This window comes from Malaya genurostris, chromosome 1 (assembly GCF_030247185.1).
Source record: "Malaya genurostris strain Urasoe2022 chromosome 1, Malgen_1.1, whole genome shotgun sequence".
NCBI classification, from domain to species: Eukaryota; Metazoa; Arthropoda; class Insecta; order Diptera; family Culicidae; genus Malaya; species Malaya genurostris.
The window spans coordinates 91,533,290-91,558,865 of NC_080570.1; the positions used below are offsets into that span (position 1 = coordinate 91,533,290).

Consider the following 25,576-nt stretch of genomic DNA (forward strand, 5'->3'; position numbering starts at 1 on the left):
TACTAGCAGCTTGCTTTTGTTGATGTTTTGTTTATAGAAATCAATAACGTTACCAAATATTCAGTTGAGAGAAGACCGTTTTAGTTAATATGTCGAGATCGGAAAATGTTTGTGTATATGTTTGATTTTTGCCAAACAGAGAAAACCACCATTGAAGTGCACAAAGAGCGCATTTGACCTGATTCGTTCGATTGTCAAGACGTGAATGGATCCGTATATATCAGTGGTTCCCTAACTCTGCCTGTCACGGCGGCAGCACAGCGGAACCTTTCAGGTCTTACCATGCGCTGGTGGACTGTAGGGATACACTAGTAAATGTAGTCCAACTTATCAGGAGTTAGAACAAATCGACCCTCTGGTTATTTGAAGATTTGCATGGCTTCTCATTATTATCTAAATAAGAAGGAAAGGATGTCCCTCCCATGGTTGGTGGACTTGACGGTATTGACAAACATCATCAAATACGATTAATTAGCGTTAAAATTAAAGCTTGAGCTTGAGCGACCACCCCTGGTTGCTACTCCGGTACTGATCGGGATTAGCTGAAATTGTACAGGGAGTTTCTAGATGATCCGACCTGGGACTGGTAAATCATCCTTCAATGTGGGGATTTACCTGGGACTGGTAAATCATCCTTCAATGCAAATCTTCTGGTAATCCCAGAATTCATTGATCAGTGCCGGCGCCGGCCAGGCCCGAACGTAGTGATAAAGCTGGCAACACTTGCTCTACAACTGACAATATTCCCCTTTTTTATTCCCTTCCTTTTTCTTTCTTCTTTGAAATATTCTTGTAACGATACCGACGAATAAAAATGTTTCCTAATCGTTAAAGACCTTTTTCGTTGTTTTTCACGCTCGAACTGTCTCCAAAAGGTTATGGGCCCAGTCTCGCGGTCGCGCGGAATTACGTAATAGTAAAATTGTAGTGCTACTAGTTTTTTTCTTTATTGGCAAGACTTTCCTGAAGAACAGTGAACTGTTCGGAACCACGTGTTTTGCAATTCTCTACATAAAGAGAAAGACAATGGCTGCCGACATGAATCTTGCTGTGGAAAAATTGAACGATTTCAATTACGAAGTGTGGAAGTTTCGTATCGAGCTATTGCTGATTCGTGATGGACTGAAGAAAGTGGTCGATGAACCTAAGCCTGAGCAGCCTGATGCCACCTGGATCGATCAGGACGGTAAGGCTCGAGCTTTAATCGGTTTGTCCTTCGAAGACAATCAGACCTGTCATGTGATAAAAGCAACGTCAGCCTGCGAAATGTGGGTTGCATTAAAAAGACACCACACTCGATCAACGTTGTCATCAAAAATTCAAGTTCTGAAAAGGCTCATCTGGAAGCAAATTCCTGAGGATGGGAATATGGCTGAGCACCTAGCAGAAATTACGCAGCTGCACAATCGGCTAACCAGTATGGGTGACCCACTGAAGGAGTATGGTTAGTGGCGATCATTTTGTCTAGTTTGAACGACTCGTATGACGGATTAATCACGGCTTTGGAAAGCCGTCCGAAAGCTGACCTTACATTGGATTATGTTAAAGGAAAACTCATGGATGAGTGGCGAAAACGCGTAGAGCAAAATAGTGACAGTGCTGGTGCCGAAAAGGCATTAAAAATTTCAGATAAGCGAAATCCAGAAAAGAAAACTACAATGAAAGTGTGTCACTACTGTGGAAAAGAAGGTCATTTCCGAAGAGATTGCCGAAAGCTTGAAGAAGACCGGAAAGCAAGAGGCAATAAAACGGACAGTTATGAAAACAAAGTGAACACTTATCAAACGGTAAATATGGTGCACGGGAACGGCAGTGGAAGTGAAATTTGTCTTGCCGCTGGACCTGCGGGAGGTGGTTCGAGAGATGTGGTCGACTCGGGTGCCACGTCGCATATGACCAGTGACGTTTCGCTTCTGGAACATATCAGTCCAACGTCGATGAGCATCGGATTAGCAGATGGAAGCAAAATTGTGTCAGCAGGAGTTGGATCAGGTCGGTTTCGAGTGATGAACGAGGATGGGAGAACTGTGACTGTCAGCATGAAACAAATATTCCACGTCCCGTCGTTGACTAGCAATTTGTTATCGGTGAGTAAGATCACGGACGAAGGATGCACTGTCTGCTTCGACAAGTTTGGCTGCACCATCAGCAAGAATGGCGAAAGGGTGTTGGCTGGAGAGCGGGTGGGGAATTTATATCGCCTGAAACCGTTTACTCACGAGGCTCTCTTAACCGTGAAGGGTCACAACAAAAATTGCATCCATACTTGGCAACGACGGCTAGGCCACCGTAACGAGCAAGCAGTGAAGGAGATAGTAAGAGATAAACTCAGCAGTGGGATACGACTTCAAGAGTGTGGCATCAAATCTGTCTGCGGAGTATGATGTGAGGGTAAAATGGCGCGTACACCTTTCGCTAAATCTGAATACAAGTCGAATGCTGTGGGAGATCTCATTCATACCGATCTGTGCGGACCGATGGAGGTATCAACACCGCGCGGGTCTAGATACTTCATGTCCATGCTGGATGATTACAGTCGGTACTGTGTTGTGTATCTTTTGCGGGAAAAATCGGAATGCCATGAGAAAATTATCGAATATACGGCGATGATGAAAAATCAATTCGGTCATGCGCCAAAAATTTTACGTTGCGATGGAGGAGGAGAATATTCTGGAAAACGTCTACAGAAGTTCTTGATCGACAATGGAATTTTATTACAGAAAACCGCCCCTTACAGTCCTCAGCAAAATGGGAGGGCTGAAAGGATGAATCGTTCTCTTGGAGAAATGCTGCTTTGTTTGCTGGTGGAATCTAGTTTGAATAAACGGTTCTGGGAAGGAACACCTTTTGAGAGATGGTGGAATAAAGAACCAGATTATTCGATGATTCGCGTATTCGGAAGTAAAGCCTATATGCATATTCCTGATGAAAGGCGAAGGCAACTGGATGCCAAAGCCAGGATGCTTGTTTTCGTCGGTTATGCTGAGGGTAGAAAGGCGTGGCGTTTCTTGGATACTGCAACTAATCGTATCACTATTAGCAGAGATGCTAAATTTTTGGAGTTCGATGAAGAGGAAGAACCAACAGTTAACAGCGCACCTCATGAGTCCACTGATGTTCAATTATTAGTACCAGCTCTGCCAGCAAGTGAAGCAACAGCCAAAAACCGATGTGATGATTCGGTGAATTCGGATTCTGACGATTGCTTGCCATATGATAGTGCTTGTGAGCACAGGACAACTGATGCAGACAGCATTGAAGAACCAGATTTTGAAGGCTACTCTGAAGATGAATTATTTCGCCGTTCTAAGCGAACGACGGAAGGAAGGCCACCTCGTAGGTTGTTGGAAGAAGTTCTCATCACGCAGTATTCAGATGAAGAACCGAGAAACGTAGAGGAGGCTATGTCTAGCTCGGATAGAAACCACTGGCTTGAAGCCATGAAGGATGAACTGATGTCACACTCGGTAAATGGAACGTGGGAACTAACAGATCTGCCTACCGGGCGGAAGGCAGTTGGCTTTAAATGGATCTACAAAATCAAAAGAAGCGCATCTGGCCAGATAGTGAAGTACAAATCTCGTCTTGTTGCACAGGGCTACTCGCAACAGTACGGCCAAGATTACGACGAAGTTTTTGCTCCTGTCACTAAGCAAGCAACACTGCGAACCTTCTTAGCTGTGGCGTCGAGGAGACATATGTTTCTTCGGCATCTCGATGTGAAGACCGCTTACTTGTACGGTCAACTCTCGGAGGAAATATATATGAAACAGCCACCAGGATTTGCTGAGAAAGGAAAGGAGAAGCTGGTATGTAGATTACGTCGTAGCATTTACGGTTTGAAGCAGTCGGCGAGGTGCTGGAACTAACACCTGCAAGATGTTTTCGTTGGACTGGGTTTTACACAGAGCAAGACGGATCAGTGTCTGTATACGAAAATAGTGAATGGTGTTCGAGTATGTTTACTTGTGTATGTAGACGATATTCTCGTTGGATCAGAAGATCGTTTATTGCTGGAGCAAGTGAGTAGTGATTTGAAGCAGAAATTCGACATCACTGATTTCGGAGAGTCTGGTTGCTTCTTGGGCATGAAAATCACACAACGGGATGGAATATACAGTATCACACTTGAAAATTACATTGACAAAATGGTAACACGATTTGGACTGCAGGATGCCAAATCTGCGAAAAGTCCCATGGATACCGGTTTTGTATCGACGGAAGTTTCTAGTGCTCCATTCGAGAACGACACGGCTTATCGAAGTCTGGTGGGGGGATTATTATACGTGGCAGTTTGCGCTCGGCCAGACGTTTCGGTGAGCGCTTCAATATTAGTGCGAAAAGTATGCTCGCCTACTGAAGCTGATTGGACAGCTGCAAAAAGGGTACTGAGGTATTTGAAGCATACCAAAAGTGTTCGTCTGGAATACGGTAACAACGCCAGTGATCTTATCGGCTACTGCGATGCTGACTGGGCAGGAGACTTGAATACTCGTCGCTCTACCACGGGTTACGTATTCTTCTATGCCGGCGGTGCAGTTGCATGGGGAAGTCACTTGCAACGTTGTGTGACTTTGTCGTCCATGGAATCAGAATACGTGGCTCTCTGTGAGGCTAGCCAAGAACTGGTGTGGCTTCGCAGAGTTTTAGAAGACTTGGGTGAGAAACAGAACTGTGCAACATGCGTTTGGGAAGATAATCAAAGTTGCATACAATTTGTTGCATCTGAACGTACAAATCGACGGTCCAAGAATATCGATACAAAAGTGAGCTACATGAAAGAACTATACGAACAAGGGAAACTACAACTTTCGTATTGTCCAACACAAGATATGGCCGCTGACATACTTTCTAAGCCGCTGGGAACTCTTAAAACTCAACGTCTTTCGAAAAAGATAGGGTTGCTACCATAAATATCAATTGTAGAGAAGGCAACTGTTGAGGAGGAGTGATAAAGCTGGAAACACTTGCTCTACAACTGACAATATTCCCCTTTTTTATTTCCTTCCTATTTCTTTCTCCTTTGAAATATTCTTGTAACGATACCGACGAATAAAAATGTTTCCTAATCGTTAAAGACCTTTTTCGTTGTTTTTCACGCTCGAACTGTCCCCAAAACGTGGATCGTCTAAGGAATGGGAAGGGATGTTAGTCCAACACTTGTTGTTACTAGAGGCCGTATATACTACTGCACACTTCACAAGTGTCACGGGAGAAGGATATTTGTTAGTAAAATTCAGTATTGGTATTATTCCCGCGCGAGTCAGTATGTTCCGGTTTCAAGATGCTCGGATGCATCACTAAACTCACTGACTTCCCGAGTGAACGTTTCAACAGCATATTGAAGTCCCGGGAAGTCTTGATTCACAGCTCTTATTCGAGGAAACTGAAGAAAAATTTGCAATACTATCGCGTAAAGAATAGAAGCTTCCCTATTTTTTATATAAATTAAATTACGTGATACAAAACAAACGAGTGAATAGGATTTAGACAAAATAGTTGATTCATTGCATTGACGTATTCTAAACAGTTGTTATAAAATCATTTTGAATCACCAAAAAAAGGTCAATAGATTTCACGCGCGTCTTGATTCTTTATTATTTCCGCTTTAATATTTTAATTATTTATTAAAATTATTAATTGGTTATATAGGTTGATCTGGTCAGCCAGCTACCGAGAAAAATATTAATTTATTGTTTGAAATATTAATATCAAGTGTTTTTACTATGTATTCAATATACCGAAATATGTTATCTTTGTTGTTAACTTTGTATTATCAACGGATTTGCGGAATAGTTGATTTTTATCATTCAATTTATAATCCTGAAAGACAATTAAAAACATGGAAAAGAAACCTTCCGAACAAAACTTTTCTCCGAAGCTAGATATATAGGTTGAATGAAGAGATAATTTAGCCTTTTACGACATGGAAGCAGGAACCCAGTGGATCTATTCTTGGTTCATTTTTTTCCGCTGTATTCCAGACGGCATTTAGGCTAGTACTGTCCGGAGAGAGCTAGGTACTATCAATCTCCTAGTGGACCTCAATCCCTATTAATTAGCGTTAGAATTTAACATAAATATGTGTTATAATCATTTTTGAATGTGATAAATGCAATAAGACGTTGATTGCATTACACTCCACGATCCGGGATAAGAGTGGCCGGTAGGGCTTAACTGAAATCTTTTTTGTTTCATTTTCATACTTACCAGAGTGAGACGTTTCCCAATTAGGGTTTAAGTAAAAATTTCTGAACCGGAAGTTGGATACAAATGAAATCAATTAACTTTGTATGGGACCACATGACCTTTCATTTTAATCTAAGTTTGTGAAAATCGGTTCAGCCATCTCTGAGAAAATTGAGCAACATTATTTGTCACATACGCACGTACACACACAGACATTTTGTGATTTTAACGAAATGGTCTATGACACTCGACCCTCCGTGCCTTCGTTCAAATATTTGTTTTCACAGTGATTGCATAGCCTTTTTATATGAGGTAGTCAAAAAATGTATTCAAATGATTTTCAATTTTTTTCCAGTGTCATAAACACACGAAACGCCTAAATAATCAATACTCCACACCCTGAAATTCAGGAACCGGAATCGTGTGAAACTCGATAGTATAATAGTAAAATGTTCCATTGGAATGTATTAGAATAGTATTAGAAAAAGTTTAGCAAATTTCAAACCATTTTTGCGTCATTTAAAATTACGGTTAGGCAGTGGCGTACCGAGGAAATTTGACGCCCGGAGCAAAATAAGATATTTGTCGCCCCCATCGTTGGTTTTGCCTTTCTCTATAGAAAGGTATTAGAATTGCTGGAAAACCGACTTTCGAACGGAACCTCGGAGACCCATAGTGCTATATACCATTCGACTCAGTTCGACGAGATCGGAAAATGTCTGTGTGTGTGTGTGTGTGTGTGTGTGTGTGTGTGTGTGTGTGTGTGTGTGTGTGTGTGTGTGTGTGTGTGTGTGTGTGTGTGTGTGTGTGTGTGTGTGTGTGTGTGTGTGTGTGTGTGTGTGTGTGTGTGTGTGTGTGTGTGTGTGTGCAGTTTTCGAAGATATTTAAACGCGCTCAATTTTCTCAGAGATGGCTGAACCGATTTTGACAAACTTGGGCTCGTTTAAAAGCTACTATCGGACCATTGATCAAGTTCGAAGATCAAATGGCTGTGACTTTTGGTTCCGGAGATATGATTGTATAAGTGACGTAACCGACAAAACACGTTGATTTTTATCGCTCTTATATATATAAGGGTGCCAAAATTTTGGAATCACCTCTATTTTCGTTAAGCTCTAGTGCTCAAAAGTTTAAGCACCTCGAAAAAAGCCTTCATGCAAAATTTGACCTAAATGCGTAAGGCGTGCTGCCCGGTGGTAAAGGTTTGATATTTTCGATCTTGAAAAAGCACCATAGGGGGGGGAGTACATGAAATTTCCAAAATCGAAATTTTTTTTTGATGCCGAAACTCTTAAAACTGCATGAAACATCGAAATTTAGTGTCATCTAAAAAAAAATATTTTGAAAAAATCATCTTTCTGGGACTTCATATTTCCCAAAAGTCCCAAAAAGTCGACTTCTTCAAAAAAATTTTTTTTCGAGATGACACTAAATCTTCACGTTTCATGCAATTCTAAGCCTTTTGGCATCAAAAATTCTTTTTCGATTTCGAAAATTTCATGTACTCCCCTCTATGGTGATTTTTCAAGATATATGAAAATTCCACTAAGTGGACTAAGAAGGCTTTTTTTAGATTAGCATCACTGTTCTCATACAAATAGGCAACGCAAATGTTAAGGTGAAATGTAGCGGAATGCGAAAATCGCGTTTTTGATCAATTATTCAAAAACTAGACCGATTTTCGAAAAACCAAAAACACTTAAGTTTTAGAAATCAAATTTATCATAACTAAGTATTCTTAGAATTTTGAAATTTTGCTTTACCGAGCCGTAATTGGTTTTTGAAATGTATAAACGGTCACTGTTCCGTCCCACGGGGATGATTTTAAAACTGAAAAGTAGTGTTTGTAGCAGAATTTCACAAAGAATCTAAAAATGCAACTCAAAATTATAAAATTTTAGCTAAAACAACCGAAAATTGAAAAAGTTTACATAAACTTTTTTGCATTTTTTTATTGCTTGCGCGCTGCTGTTTCGTATTGAGGTGGTGTGAGAAATGCACGGTGGGCACGGTGGCATTATATCGTGAGCAAAAATACATATAAAATTATGACGCGAATTTATGCAGCATTGGGTTTTGTGTTAAAATAGAAACGAGTTGAATACAATAAAATGGGTATTGTGAGAAATTGTTTATTTTCTAAGTAACTGTCATTTATAATGCTAATAATGTCCAATTCTGTTGAGTTCAATGCATTGATGTTGCTGAAGCAATAAAGCCTGGCTGTGTGATATCGTATAACAGGTATTATTTTAGATTGTAGCAAGCTACTGAATGAAATGAATACAAGCCAAGTATTATCGTTCATTAACATGATATACAAACAAAGTGATAAACATTGAGGGTAAGCTTCGAGCCAGTCAGCATGGAAAACTTATTGGAATTCATTGGTTTTTCAATTATTATGAATACAATGAATCAACGCTTGATTTTGCTTTCAAAATCGATTGAATAATAAAGAACTACGAAATAATTTTATATTCCATTTCGATCCCCAAATATGTGCTTGAGAAAAGATTCACTAAATAATTTTAACTGCATGGTATGATGAACTATTAGTTATAATTGGAATGTATTAAAAATGTAATCTATGAAATTATTATTTGATGATTTCTGGCACCGGAGGCCAGAGGCTGTTTGGTCTTCGGTTCGTTATCGTTGAAACATACATTTCTAGACTATATAATTCCGAAAGTCGCTTCCGGAAAAAAGTTAATGGTAGTTTATGGTACTATAAAGTTTGTTCATTTCAATCTAAGTTCTCACAACCCAAGCTAGTGATGTCCGAGAAAATGTGCCGCTTTTTATGATTGCACACACATGAGTCGGCCTCTTTGGCTTGGTTTGAAATTTCTTCGACTGTGTATGTGAATATTTCATCATACCGGTTGCACAAACTATGCTTTGAGTGCAAGTGTTAGTAGATCAGGGCCGCTTTTACACAGGCCCCGGGTCAATCGACCAAAAAAATAAATAAAATGATATAACCGGGACCTTTTTTGCTCTCATCACTTGTTCTCGGGGGTTCTCACACAAATATTGCTTGAGCCCGGACCCATTGAAACGTGAAAGCGGCCCTGTAGTAGATGGATTTTTATTCTTGAAACAAGACGCACAAAAGGAAACAGACAGTTCGTCATTTCGCATTCAGCATTTCAGTTGGTCAATACATATACATATAACCTCATGTTAGTCACTCATAATTACTCATGATTTATAGCTCTAGTGTAAGAGTAATCACTAACAATAACGATTGAATTAGGATATATTCAAAGTGTGAAGAATTCAAAAATCCATTACGTCCAGTCTTTTTTACAAGCCAATATAACGAGAGCTAAGCCCACTGCGCTCAATCATTGTAAAAAGTTCTTGTTTCCACGTGTCCGTTTTTCGTGGTATGCTTTGTGCGACGGTTCGTTCAACTGAAGCGGATGAAATTTTGCGCGCATTTTATGACGCTACATTTCACCTTAAGCACTACTTTGGAAAAATGATGCTGACTGTGTGACATAAACACTTTTGTGAACTACTCGAATCAATTTGAATCAATTGGTGTCAAAATTAGTATCCAAATTTATTTAATAAAAGTATGAAACATATTTTCATGAGACTGTTATGAAAGAAGAGAAAGGCATTATCACACCACTAGGTGGATTCAGAAGGGTTTTTTTTATTCAATAGTAACATATTTGAAGGCACACTGCTTAAGCTCTTAGATGCCAAGGGCATCCCATCGTTGGTTAGTGAGCAAAAAAAACCCAGTGAGCAAATCTCAACTCCATCTCCGGAAAGATGATCAGATGAGACGGTCGATCAAAAAAAGGTCCCAAGGATTAGTTTGGCGCCCCCCTAAAAACGTTGCGCCCGGGGTGAGTGCCCCCGAGTGAGTGATTTGAAAGTGGAATCTGGATGGAATTGCACAGTTTCTTTTATGATAATGAGAGCTTTAGTTTGAATCAAGATTTATTCAAATCGGTTAACCGTTGCACAGTGGTCCCAACCATGTCAAAACACGCGTTTTTATATTTGTGCTTCAGGGGTTATTTTTGGAGCTTTCATGTTTTCAGAAGAATTTCTGTTTGTTTGTTTCGCTCTTCTTCTAATATAATCAAAGTTTTTTTTTATTTAAAAGATATTTCATTCAGGCCTATTTGCGTACAAGCTTTACGTAGCCGATTTAGCTGAGTTTTTAGATAAATTTTTTTTTTGTATTGGATCTCGTTGTCACCCTTTTTCTAGGGGGAGAGGAAAATCTAACTCTGTAATGAGTTTTTCCAATCACCAACGTGACCTTCACTGACCCAATAGTCTGTGATTGAGTTCCATCAAAGCCTGCAATGTATAAATTATCTTTATAGTTTATTTTCTCTTGTCCTATTTTCGCGACAGTATCCCATCTCATTACGTTATAAAATGCTCCAGTATCGAGCGAATATTTTACTTTTTCGTTAGGTCTATTTGCAGCAGCAACTTAACTGATTGTTTTTAGCACAATCTAAAAAGCATATCTTCTTGCCATTGCCCCGTATATAATTAAGCTTGGTTTGATCATCCGCTTGGTATTTTTCCTGTGCCTTGACATTGTTGCCTGCCTCGAATTTTGAGACTCTGTTCTTCATATGATTCTGTTTTTGGTTCAAAGGTTAGAGATATTTTCCGTAAGCATATCTAACCTTGGTCTGTGTTTGCTAGTCACATACTTATTCATAAATCTCATTCCAATAATACCCCCTGGAGTAAAATTCTCCACTACGTCTAACTTCGTTTGGAAAATTCTTCCTGCGATGATGAAGTTTAGTTCTACGGTACCTAATGTTTTTCTAACAGAACCTGTTACACCGGAATATTCTATTACTTCGTTTTCATTAATTGTATATGCTCCCATGTACTCTGCGTTTCGTCTACTTATCAAGTTGCCAGATGCTCCAGTGTCTACCAGCAACTGCATCTCGTTATTTGGTACGTTTGCCAATCTCAATAACATCATAAGTTCGTTGTCTTTTGTCTTATGTAATTTGACCCATATCCCTTCTTTGCGTGTTTGCTATCTTTTTCTTCGATGTGATTGTACACATCACAATTCATTATATTTTTATTCTCCCCGTATCGATCCCAATTTTGCATTTGAAATGTTTGCTTGACTATCTTTGCATTCGGGTTTCTAGATGCTGCATGTCTCATTTGATCAGGTATATTTCTGGACCTGCTTTCACTATCACATCTTCGAAATACTTTTCTAGTATCGTAAGTCATGCAATTTATCCATAATTGTAATTCATTATTTTCGTAGTGTTTCCTATCAAGCCCATTATTTTCCTCTCGAATATTACCATTGCATTTATTAGGTGGTTTTCTATTATCATACCGATTTATTAAATCATATTTTTGTTTATACTCATTATTTCCATATTGGTACCCTTCGTTAGCTCTAAACTTTTGATTCCTCATAAAAACTTTCTTGTTTGCGTTCTATATCAATTTCTTCTAAATACTCTAGTAACTCATACAATGTCTTTTTTCTATGGCCTTGTGCCATTCGTTTCAATTCGTCGTTGTATAAGCCTGCTAAGCAATGTAGTCTTAGATTGACTTCCATTGGCGATTCCCGCTTTTTTTATAATTTTTGAATGATTCATTGAGTCCTTGCCGCAAAGTTTCTATTTTAAAAACAACGTCTTCGATTCTTTAGATTTCTCACCCTGGGCTTTGGATGATGAGCTACCGGGTGCGTACCCTTGCTAGTCGATGCCTTTCACGCAGCCCACCTGGGTTCGATTCCCAACCCCGCACATAGGATCAGAAAACTTTTCTGGTCCGAAGAGGTGAATGACAACAATGTTAAAACCTCTATAATGGAAAAAAAGTGACCATACCGAGATCGATCGTTCGCTTATAAATGTAAAAGATGAAAATTATTGTGTTGTCTGGATCGATCACGGAGTGACAGGACTAATAGTGCTTGAAATTGACAATAGGTCATTAGGTGGTTTCGAGCATTCTTATGCCTGAAATTGGTCACCAATTTGAATTATTTTGATCCAGTTGGGATGAATATTAATATATCATATTCGTCCTAAACTTGGTGAATTTAATTCTAAAAGGAGGACTATTGTTATCAGGAATAGGAGTAAATTGATATCTTATGAACCTTTTAGGAACGTTCAAACCTTTCCGATCCGGCTCGGTATCGGTAATGTTTACAAATTTGGCGTTTCAAGCAAGGCCTATAGATGACGCTTTTCAAGAAGATAATAACGAATAACAGGATACAAGGGCTTCCCATGCAAGTTGATAGTTTGCCGAACTAATTGAAATCGACCTCCTCTGTATTGGAATGAATCAGAGCGTAAAATGCATCTTGAAACGCGAGCCAATCTTGGTAGTCACCAGTAAACTCGGGCAAAGATGACAGTTCAGAAGCATCCCGTTCGGCCAGAAAACGTTGAACAAACGTGTCAGTGCTATCAATTGCAGCAAGCAGTGTAGTTCTTCGTGCCTTTAGCTGTTGTTCTCATCTATCGTTGCCCATGTTTTCTTTAACGTATAACGGCGAGGTTGATAATCAGCGCCTGAAAAAATAAGACCAAGTAGAACTGGCGATAGAAAAAATTAGGCTTGGAAAGGTACTAACATAATCCATAACATATGCCTTGGATAAAAATTTGTCAGCTCCTGCCAAAGGTGACTCACGTGCAGGTAGCAGCAGATCGTTGAAATTGGTGATAGTTGAGATATGCCGGTCGATGATCACGACGCTATCCTTTATGCATCAATGTGTAAATGTTCCAAATGAGCGGAACTTAGATCAGCGGTTGAAATTCTCGAGAAAACAAGAAGAAAGCGAATCTAAATGCACCTGTGAAGGTATTAAACGTTGTTGGAAAGCCAATTACCTGGTGGCTTTAAGAACAAAGCTTTGTATGTTATAATAGCGACAGCGTAATTGGTGAATTACATCCAAATCGAGCGTGATGGCGGTCGATTCAATAGCGTCTTATGAAAACTTTTGTGCAACACAAGATTCCAACCTGATATTTGATACCAATGGCGACTGTCAGTTTCTAAGTTGTAGATTCCAGCTAATCCTGGTCACGGCACCACTTTATGTTGTGACCGGTAGCAAACAGCAAACCGGGTAGTACAAACAGCAGGCTTCTTTAGTTGGTCTTCACAAGACAAATGCTTAAAACTCAAAAAAGGCTTCACACATAGATTTATTTTTCTTCGCGAACTTAACTACGCTGTGGTTAAATTACAAGTGAGGTTTTATATTTTCATATAACCCTATTCAACTAGTTTCATATCTCAGAAATTATGTACTAGAATAGAAAATGCGCAGGGTATGATGCCATCTACTCTGTACTAAAACTTTCAGGCTTTATCCTACCTTAAACACATTGACATTGTTAATTTGACTGCATTCACTACGCAATACGCAATGCAAAATTAGTAAAAAAAAAATTCACACGACAAAGTTATTAGAGCGACGACCAAAGACTTTGTTTTGCTTCTAGCTAGTTAATGCTGATGATGCACTATTTTGATTAAACACAATAAAACGCTTTTTGACATGAATTTAAACAATAGAAGTAAAAGGAGCACACTGTTACTTCTGTGTATGATATTCAAGCCTAAATGGGTAAATTAAGCAGTTGCATGACATGCTTTGTGATTGAACATGTTTTTCTTACCATAATAATTATTATTGATCACAGCATATAGGCATAAATCAAATAAACATAGATTTCCCAGTGTAATAGTAATGTAGTTGAGCAACCCGTGACACCAAAAGCACCGTCTGGTGGAGAATGGGTGCGTAAATGCTCCTAAAATGCATGCAAAAAGTTGCTTGCGCATTTAACACAACCACAGTAGCATAAATCAAATAAACATAGATTTCTCACTGTACGGTGACACTAACAGCACCTCTAGTGACAAACGGGTGTACTTTTTTCCATTAGCTTCTGTGGTTGTGTTAAATGCGCAGGCAACTTTTTGCATGCATTTTAGGAGCATTTACGCACCCATTCTCCACCAGACGGTGCTTTTGGTGTCACGGGTTGCTCAACTACATTACTATTACACTGGGAAATCTATGTTTATTTGATTTATGACAGTAGCTAATGGAAAAAAGTACACCCGTTTGTCACTAGAGGTGCTGTTAGTGTCACCGTACTGTGAGAAATCTATGTTTATTTGATTTATGATATAGGTTAGTATTATTTGCTGTTTTTATTGATATTACTCCACCAACATTGACCGTTAAAACCGGGATGAAATAAAATAACATCAATGATAATAACTCCGCCATCACGGTATTGCTGAATAAATTTCAAATACATCAAGAAGCATGAAATTCCTCATGAAAATTCTTTCATTCTTTCTACTATACATACTTCTAGTAAAGTAGCTATGATTTTTCTCAATTGTTTTGCAAGTGCAATCAAAACCAAACACTGGTGTATCACGATTCTCCCAGTTCTGACTACACGGCTATCTAGGCTGCTTAGAAAGGGAAGTTGGCATTGATGGTCAATTTGCAAGGGTGGCCGAGCAGCATGCAATACATTGTTGTGTTTGTTCATCACGCTGCAAAGTGTGATGTCCGACATAATCTTTCTTTTTTTTCTTGAACACTGCCGATAACGGTTCGTTTGTATGTTCTGCAAAGCATGTCGTTTTTGGTAAGGTTTGTTGAGATGGCTGCGCAATTTCAAATGCGGGGTGGAATAACTATTGCATCTTCATCATACGAGACTGACCCTCGTAAGATGGATTATGCAGATGTGATTTCACCCGCCGTTGATAATTCTTATACTGGAAATTGTCGGTCAACAACTATCTCGGACGACACTGCTGCAAAACGAGGTGTGCCGAAAGGTACAAAGGTATCTGGCTATTCCGGTGTTACTGGAAATTAATGAGCTTAATGTTTACCGCATTTTTTCTAGCATAATTGCAGTGTTCTGATCACAGCTCTGACCAAGCATAGCAAAATCAACTATCACATGACAGTTTGTTTAGTGTTATTCGTGTGATTTGCGATTTGATATGTTACTATCCTGCATTGACGCAACTCCGTATTCGGATTTTTTGGTTCTGCATACGTAGTTGAATCCCGGGGTGGCGGTTCAATGCATAGGGCGCTGGTCTCACAAGCCAGTTGTCGTATGTTCGAGCCCCGACCTGGGAGGATTCTTAGTGTTAGTAGGATCGTAGTACTAGCCATGCAATGATTCTGTACGCTAAGAATCGGCTGCGAAGTATGTTGAAACAGAAAGGCCTAATTCCACAAAAGGAATGTAATGCCAAGACGTTGCTTACGTAGTTGAATCTGTGTATGTTGAGCTAAAAATGAATGATATTCCATCATTTCTCTCCCAAGTGATATGGACCTATATTCAGAGGGGTTCATCGTTCTTTCAGAGTAAATGAATTCTATTTTGTATTGACCTTAAATGGTTTAAACAGATTGCATGGGGTACCGAATTTATTTCTCATAAATATTGCGAATCGTTCTGTATTCTTCCGGAAATGCAGAATACTTTTGCTTCTGTGAAATGGTTGAAGATTTTATTAAATGTGAATTTTGGCACCTGCAGACTGTTCAGCATCCATTCAGGGGTGCAGAACGGATTGGTTTTGTCGGTTTTGTGCTGTTTTCTTACCTTATCCATTATACAATTCCTTTCCATGTTCCTCTTATCCTTTCTTTCCCACTAGGAAAACGATGAAAAGTATGGACAAAGCAAATTCTCAAAATAATCAAGGAAGCGTGCCACCTGAGCCAATTTGTTCTGATTCCTAATATTTGCGGTAACCATGATATCAGAATACCAGATTAATCGATCAATTAAAAATTTCAAGATGTTGTTCCTAATTGCTCTACTAGCTCATGAATGAAAAAGAATAATGCAATAAAGATATTTTCCGATTTCGACGAATTGATTAAAACAGTACAAAGTGAACTCTATCATTCTGTTAAAAATCGCGTTTTACACTCATGATTAAGTCTCTCTGTAAGAGACAGAAATGAGAGTAAGAGACAAGCATCATGTAAAGTATCCCAAAACATGTTGTAAAATATTCTGATCTGTAAAAAAATTGGTTGACATGTTGTGTGCTTCCGTTGCTTTGGGTATGTGTTGTTCTTCTGAAGATATCGAAATCTCTATACGTTATTAATTCAAAAAATCATTTTTTTTATTTTGAAGTTGATGCCACTTAAGAATATGTATCCATCCTATAACATTTTCTACTGATATATTTTAATTTATTATGTTTATTATGTAATATCTTGTTTCGTTTATCAGAGTAAGTATGAAAAACCAAATCCAGAAACGCATTTCGTTAAATATACTGTGTATAGAACAGATGATAATGCATTCATCTTTTTTTAATAGTCTGGAAGCGATATGAATATATATATATATATATATATATATATATATATATATATATATATATATATATATATATATATATATATATATATATATATATATATATATATATATATATATATATATATATATATATATATATATATATATATATATATATATATATATATATATATATTCTGTTTTAGTATGGGATTGTTATTATTTTAAAATTTCAGCTATGAAAGCATTGATTAGTTTGTTTCAATTAACAACAAGCAATAATAAATTATTTTACCCTGTTTACGGTTGAAGTTTAATCTGAAATCAACACTACTATATACCAACACAGGTACCGTTTCGTGGAGCTCTATTATCGTCGTTCTGAAACCTACCACAAGGGTCGTTTGATTCCAGCACGTATTGAAACTGTGATTATTTTTCTACCCGATGTACGCTCCTGTCTACCAACACTTTCGGAATGGAATGAGCTGCACCTTAGTTACAAATCACATTTGGAGCGTATTATTAATAGTCAGTGTTCCGATAACGCAGATCCAGGAGATATTGCAGCACTTCAAAAAAAATCATCAGAAGCCGAGGAACATTCTTCACTTGCCGACGAGATGCCATCATCGATAGCTGCTTCTAATTTACCTTCCGACAGTACAGTTGCTACCGCTTCCAGTATCCAGAAATCTAGAAGTACCAGCCCAAGAAACGACAAGGAGAAAGATACAACAGTTGCAGATAATGAAAAGGCACTCATTCATTTTTAAGTTTTTATTCTAATGGACATTCACAACAGCTCGAGTGAGATCATTACGCCACAGTTATGAAATTATTTTCTGATATCCAGCCTAGATGACGCGTAATATGTGACAATGCTTTTGAATATTCTTAACATAATTGCGTGTAAACAACTTACAGTGACTCTAATAACGATTCCTTTGCTAAGTCAGAAGGAGTGTTAGGCGAGTTAGATGGTATTTGTAGTAACTGCTCAACTGGCAATCTCTTTTTAATTAGTTTATCTAGTTCACCAAAATTTTAATAACTACTCATTTGTTTATTAATGTGCGTTTGCAGGAAGAGTCTGATGGAGCTAATTTTTGTGCTGGACAATCAACTGATGCCATTACCCTGGATGTTAAGAAAATGAAAGTAGCTGATCTAAAAGCCGAGCTCGAAGCTAGAAATCTTTCCACTGAAGGTAAGTTAATAACCTACTTTCCTGCTACACCGTTCTGCTTTTCTCTATAACTGGTTCGCAACCATTTTATCGCGTGGAATCCTTCCGAACTAAAATAGCTCTTTGCGGACCTCCACGTTCAAAATTAATTTTGTGTGCTGGAAATATGTTTACTCTCTATTGCGAAAATTACATAGTATTAACGGAAAATGACTAACAAGTTTGAGATGTCGATAACAGTTTGAGATATTGACAACATTATCATTAATCGTATACGAAACGTAACTGATAAATCGCACTTTTTCTATCCGCTCAATTTTCTCAAATATTGCTAAACCTATTTCGACAATCTTTGGCATGTTTAAAGCTTCTATTAGGAAATTCCAAGAATGTGTAGCAAGTCTACATACTTCGTATACTCCGATTTGGTTAAAATTGACACACGTCTTTAAGGGGCGGGTAGGATTTAACACTTTTGAAAAATCATTTATGTTTTCTTTATATTTTTTATAGTAAAACATTTTAAGAATATTTTGTCAAATTTTCAAGCCTATCGGAACAAAACTCTAGAAGTTATGAGTCTTTATCTTTTCTTATAACATACTGCGCAGAGGCAAAAGCCCCGAGCAAAGTCAAAGATCGAAACGAGAACAAATCGAAATCTAATAATGATAGCAACATTAGATTGAAATCTCAATTTGATTTCAGATCATCTATTTGTCAATTTATATCACATTATGTTATCATTTTGCTGTTCGCGTAAAAAAAACTTACAAGGCAAACGTTTCCTGAAACTCAAAAAATGACAATATGAAAAGCAACAACTTAATGAATGCATTAAAAGTGGATTAACATCGGTATCACGTTTATCTGAAGCTAGTCCATTCTTTTAGCGATCACTTGGCATATTGAGCCTTCACCAGATCCGGCCAAAAGACCTCATTCTCTTCGAGGACGAATAGAGGCTTGGGTATTCTTCGCCAAACCCGTTCTGAAAATACTCATAACATTATACAACGTTGAATGTCTCAGACGTCAAAACCTAAAGCAGTAAATTCAATAAAGATAAAGAACCTAACACAAGTTAAATAATTCCTTATCTAAACCTCTTTTTAAAAAGAACAACCACTCGTTTCACTTTCTAAAATTAAACTGACTTTATTCTTTAATTCAATTGTGTCTACAGTTCATACTGCCGAATTGCACTTTTTAGTGGATGTGACGTTCCTCCGTTCCCATAGATCGATGTCTTCAGGTGCGAAATGTTCCGTCAGCGTTCTTGTCTGTCCCGTCGGCCGTTCGTCAGCGATTCTCGCTGTCCTCGTTCGTAATTCCCCCAAAAAGAGAAAGTGTTGACCACTTTAAACTTTTTTGTTTGATAGCCGGATAATGTTTAACTCCTTCCTCGTTTCCAGATGGAGTTTATGGAGATGGTCCAGGCTGATGTCTAGGATCTCTTGGTGCATATTTACTTCGATTCCGTCTAAGGGTAGTTGTATTGGGCTTCCCGGTAAGGTTTTTTTTACAAAGATATATTTTATTAAGGCACAATCCCGGTAAGGTTTTCATTCTTGAGTTATATGAAAACATTATTGATGTATAACTGACAATTTCTGAAGAAAATGACGAATGCTCCCTTCAGGTTTCTGTTTGTTATGCCACAATTTGATGATATGATGAAATTTTTCATTGTGTTTATGAACAAGTTTTGGTTGTCTAGAAAGATAACTTCTTCTTCGACTGGGTTGACGGTGAAATTACAAGTTGCCTGTTCTCCTTTCAATAGCTTCGGTATACATGTTGAATTGTCCGAATTGATTTCATTTGCATTGAATATAGTAGGCGATTGAGTTTATGGAGTAAACCTAATCTTTGTGAGTTAAATAAAATCGATGATCTATATGAATTTGTTTATTTTTGTGAATGATTGGGTATAGACGTACTTTGTTGAATATTCTTGGGTCGAGTTTTGGTATTTTTATCATCAATGCAATTTCCAAATTGTTAGTTGCCACTGATGTCGTCGCATAATTCGTTGCCTCCAAAGCAGTATGAACTGTGTTATATTTTTCTTAGCTAAATCATTAATTAAGATATCTATTTCACGCTGGCTTAGATTTTTTTCGTTAGCCAACATGATTGCATCAGTTATTTGGTTCAATTTCTTGGATAAGTAATTCAGATGAAACAATATCTTAGTAGAATACATTTCGATTAATCTTGTGTTGAACAAATTGATCGCCTTTTTGGTTTCGAACATTACTTCTTTCAATTGTAGGTTTATCTCACGTTTAATCCTGATCTGCTCATTATTGTTCGTAATTAAATTATTTATGGTAGAATTGATGATTCTCAAATCATTGGCATCTGGACTGTCAGCTATAAATTTCCAAATGGTACCTACACTATCCCAACGTTTATGTCGCCTGATTGGGTCTATGCTTTTTAATGCGAAATCTATTTCGTTGAATTTTTCTACTACTAGGTCAGAAAATTGATTTTGGCTAAAGTTTTTGAACTGATCCCTGAGGCTTTTTACTTGCATTCTAATGGTCGTTGAATTGAAGTAGTGACTGTAATACGTGTGGTCAAGTTTGATCCGTGCCTCGCCTTGATCGAAGATCAAGACTGGCTGGCGTCCTACGTCCCGTAAGTCGGCTGTCACATCGTGTCTTGATAGTAGTTGGTCTGGTTGGATGAATAATAGCAGTAGCAATCTGAAACGTAAAAGTAGAAGTCCTGTTTTATATTTTCCTGATTTTTAGGTCATCTTTATGAATTCGTCGGTTATCGTCGGTCGTAATTGTGCTCTTGTTAATTTTTGAAATTTTTATTTTCTTGTACCTTTTTTGTATTTAAGTTTTTGTCGGGTCGTCTCGTATGCGTCTTGATTTTCCTCGATTGGTATAGATTTTTTTTATTATTATGGTGTTCCAACACATTTTTCTGAGTTTGTAGTAGATTTCTGTAGGTTTCTTCAATAATTTCCGGGGTACGAGAAGAGGGAAGAATTATTTCTAAAAGAGTGAAATTTGTGGAGGAGTGAATAGAAGAATTATATTTCTGTACGGATAGTTGGATCAGGTCTGGCGTTGCTAGATTCGGATTTTCAGTTTTTGTGATTCGATAAATTTCTAGGAGCGTTAATGGAAACGTTCATTGATTCCGTTTATTTCACTCCGTCCGGTGGCGGTTATGTATGGGTTGATTTTATGTATTTTGTAGAAATTAACGAGCTCTCGTGTCATATAGGATTTTTCGCCTTCCATCACAAGTGTGCTTGGTGCTTTGTAATTCAAAAGAATATCCTCTTGATTCAATTTGTGTGACTTGAGCAAATTTTGAACATTTGTCGACATATGTTAGAAAGTGAAGACTTCCCAAAAACATAATGTCGATGTGCGCTATTTCAAATGGAGCCTTTGGAATTTGTGTTTCTTGTATAGGAAACTTTATCGGGTTCCTATTATATTTGCACTTATGGTAAATCTGAAAGTTAGTGATAAATCTCATACTTTTTGAGCTAATTTTGGGAAGAATTGATTTATGCAAGATATCCCGTCTGGACGAAGCACATGTTCATTGACTAGACCGGCTATGCTCTTACTTGAGTGGTAGAGTCTTACGAGTCAAGTTAGATTCCTTTGTGTTATCTTCGTTCACGAACATATCAGGTGTACCTCAAGGTAGTAACATGGGTCCACTTCAGTTCTCGCTGTTTTTTAGTGACGCTGCTCAGTGGTGGCTGCAAATTAGTTTACGCCAACGATTTGAAACTATTACATTCATCGAATGCATCATAACTGGTGATGAGGTGTGGATCTATGAATATGACGTCGAAACCGCACAACAATCGACCGAATGGCGCTTCGAAGGCGAGCCGTTATTCTAAATTTTCATCCATTATAAAAATCACCACACGAAAATTTTTCAACTTCTTTGTATAGACGCCAAACAAAAACTAATCGTACGATATGCGTCAAAATTTCACAGAATGTGTATAAAAGTGTTGCCAACGTTGAGAGAATAAAAGTTTACCGATTGGACAAGTGCGGGAATTTTAAAATGAAAATTCCGGTTCTTTTTTTATCATAAGGTATAACGAATGAAATTTCCAGCCTGAGTCAAATTTATTGGCCCATTACTTGATATCCACACAACATACATTGGAACAATTCATGAAGCGCATATTATTTTCACTTCAAATTTATATAGATAGGTTCATCTATATCATAGGACTATTTTTTAAATTCATATATAACTTTTGATGTAAGTTTTACCAGTTCAATATAGCAGTTATAAATTGATCAAATGATTGCCATTTGATTGGCCAAGTTTATGGGAATCGAAAACTACAATAAAAATAATTGTTCAAAACTTATTGCTATATTTTTCGTCTTTATTTTAATATTTAAACTACCCTTACTTCTTAGGAACTGACTGATTTCATCTGATACTGACTGTTACCAGACGAATCAGATGCACTACGAATAGCAGATAATCGCAAACTTCTACTTTTCGAGGATTTAGGCTATACTAGTGGTCAGTTCCGTAAGGGAGCACCTCCTGATATTTGTGGAGGAAAAGTGGGATCCCGAAACTGAAAATAAAAAAAAAATCCTCTCACTAGATAGACAGAGTAATGAAACGTACCGGATATATATTTCATGGTTCACTTCCTAAAAAACTGTTTGTTGAAGTTATATGATATGATGAATATCGAGAGCACAACTCTTTCTTCAGCTTCAAGCAGTACTATTCACGCATATTCTCTCGTAAAAACAAACTCTATTATATGCCTAAGTTAAAATATTATCCCAATAAAACTCTATTTTCTTCAACTCAAGACAGCAGTGTCCCTTTTTCTTCCTTGTTGCAGATTTTATATACGCTTCCAATAAAGATTATAAGTTTTCATATGACTTTTATTAAATATAAAACTGAGCAAATGTCTCTCTCTCTCTCTCTCTCTCTCTCTCTCTCTCTCTCTCTCTCTCTCTCTCTCTCTCTCTCTCTCTCTCTCTCTCTCTCTCTCTCTCTCTCTCTCTCTCTCTCTATCTGTGTGTGTGTGTGTGTGTGAGAGAGAGAGAGAGAGAGAGAGTGTGTGTGTGTGTGTGTGTGTGAGTTTGTGTATGTGTGTAAGTGTGTGTGTGTGTCGATTTTCCCGGAGATGGCTGGATCGATTTTCACAAACCTATACTCAAATGAAAGGTCTTTTGGTCCCATAGGGATCGGTCTTACGGTTCGGGAGTAACGGGGTGAAATGGGCAAAAAATGAAAGAAAGTGCACTCGATTTTCTCAGAGACCACTCAACCGATTTTTTTCAACTAAGATTTAAATTGAAGGCTTTATAGTCTCATAAGTTGCTATTGATTTTTATCTTGATTCGATTTCCGCTTCGGGAGTTATGGGGTAAATGTGCAAAATGAATTAAAAACGTGCAAACGATTTTCTCAGAGACCGCTCATCAAATTTTTATAACTCAGATTCAAATGAAAAGTTTCACGGTGCAATACAAAATTCATGTATTTCATCCGGATGCGACTTCCGGTTCCGGAAACCGATTTCGGCTATCCTGGTTCCCGGTCTTCGATTCCGGAAGCACCGGAATTAGTGGTCATATTTTCCAAAATGGGTCTCACTTACTTTTTAGGTGATGATTTGACCGATTTCCACAAACTTATATTCAAATGAAAGTTCTCACGGTGCTATACGGAATTCCTGAATTTCATCCGAATGCGACTTCCGATTCCGGAGTTATAGGGTAAAGTGTGTTAAATATTGTACACCGTCACTTAAACCGCCGAAAACCACAAACATTTTTCTAAACTGGACCCAAAACTCCACAAATCGATAGCCATTATCAGAAGGCAACAAAACAAACCGATTTCGGCTATCCTGGTTCCCGGTCTCCGGTTCCGGAAGCACCGGGATTAGTGGTCATATATTCCAAAATGGATCTCACTCACTTTTCTCATTGATGATTTGACCGATTTCCACAAACTTATATTCAAATGAAAGGTCTCACGGTGCTATGCCGAATTCCTGAATTTCGCCCGGATCCGACATCCGGTTCCGGAGTTATAGGGTAAAAAAAACCTAAGCTGGTCTTAAAACTACACAAATCGATAGCCATTATCAGAAGGCAACAAAACAAACCGATTCTGTCTATCCTGGTTTCGATTACCGGCCGGAGAAAATATATGCTCAAAAGTGGATCTCACTCACTTTTCTCATAGTTTGCAGAACCGATATCTTAAGGTCAAATCAAAGTTTAGGTTTTATGGTCCTACCAAAAATTACTGCATATTTTCGGATTCAACAACTTAAATTTTTAAACCGTCGTTTAGAGTACGATGGTAAAATCGTATTAAAACTTCATAATTTTAATAAAAAACTAGTGGAGCTTGTACGTCATGTTACTTCATGACCTACGCGCACTGTTTCATTCTGTAGGTTATACTAGTTAATGCACAAACAATCCCTTGGTTTCTTTCAAAAATCGAAGAGAAACATTTTGAAATGAATACGACAGTATTATATATTTGAGAAAGGCATCATTACACCACTAGGTGGATTAAAACAGGTTCTTTTTTATTTTATTTTCGTAAAAATTTCGTTCGCTCGAAAGCTGATCTTCCTTTCTCATTCCAAACGATTTTTTGAGAATCGTTCTTATAGTTTCCAAGACCTAGACTCTGGAGGTCATCCAGAAGGTGCCAGTATGGTTGTAGCACTAGCCATGCAATGATTCTGAACGCTAAGAATCGGCAGTGAATTTCAAAGAAAGGTCAACGTCCACAAAAAGGAATATAATGCCAAGACTTTGCTGTAGGTCACCCTGTAAATCGGACACGAGCGCAATAAACCTCTTATAGGAGTTTAGCAAATCAAGAAATCGCCTCTTAACGTATCAGGAAATCTGTCACAGCTTTAACCCTGTCAGACTATGTAAGGATTCCATTCATATTTATGACATATTCCCGACTTAACGTAGGTTTTCGCAAAACAGCTTTTTGTGACGTTTCAAGCGAACAAGATTTTAGTTGTTTTTGTTGTGCTTACTATGCTCGCCACATTTCAGCAAATTTCCTGTGCAACCAACATATTTCTTGATCCTGATCGCGACTGGATCTTGACGTGGACTTTGTCAATGTACAAACGTTTCTGTGTTTAAATTGAAATGAGTGTGTAAGGAGCGAAAACAGCAGTGATATCATCATGTCGTTTCCTTCTAAAGTTAAGGTATAAATTTAGGTGCTGCAGTGTATTTCTTTCATTCTGTTTTAGTTTTCACTTGTCTGAACACGTTCGTCGCAATATAAAAGGACGCCATTGGGTGTATTGAAAAATTTAACAATAAAATCGCTATTAATGTGCATTGAATGTGTATCTAGTTTGATTAACATCACACCTACAGTCCTCTTGTGCCTTTACACCGGAGTTGGACGGTAAAGCCTGGCAGGCACCAACATTTGGTCCTTCAAGCCGGGTGTAAACCAGTGACCTACGGATATGGAAAAGCGTTTCACGAGGATTGAACACCGTGAAGAAAACATTGCGAATTCATTGATCGATTAAAATAAACACCGAAAGAACACTGTCCCATCAGTTGATCGGTAAAAATGATTCATACACCCATGAAAGGTTTAACAGTTGCGGAAGGAGAGTTATCTGCATCAAACTCAAGAAATTCAGGATCATTCCGAGGATTCCACGAATGAGAGACCACGTCCGATGGTAGCAAGCTTCAAGCGCTAGGAGTGTTATTCCGTCAGCGCGGTCAGGTGAAAAATAAAGTGACTCGTGTCC

At 38.0% G+C, this 25,576-nt stretch overlaps 1 protein-coding gene across 1 annotated transcript in view; it reads left to right on the forward strand.

The window, feature by feature from the left end:
- The window catches only part of LOC131440716 (cell division cycle and apoptosis regulator protein 1-like), a 62,285-nt gene that overhangs the window by 21,294 nt on the left and 15,415 nt on the right, over positions 1 to 25,576 (forward strand). The window contains exons 5-6 of the mRNA XM_058612235.1: positions 16,924 to 17,332; positions 17,661 to 17,784. Of these exons, the coding sequence (XP_058468218.1) occupies positions 16,924 to 17,332; positions 17,661 to 17,784 (533 nt within the window). The remainder of the gene's footprint in view (positions 1 to 16,923; positions 17,333 to 17,660; positions 17,785 to 25,576) is intronic.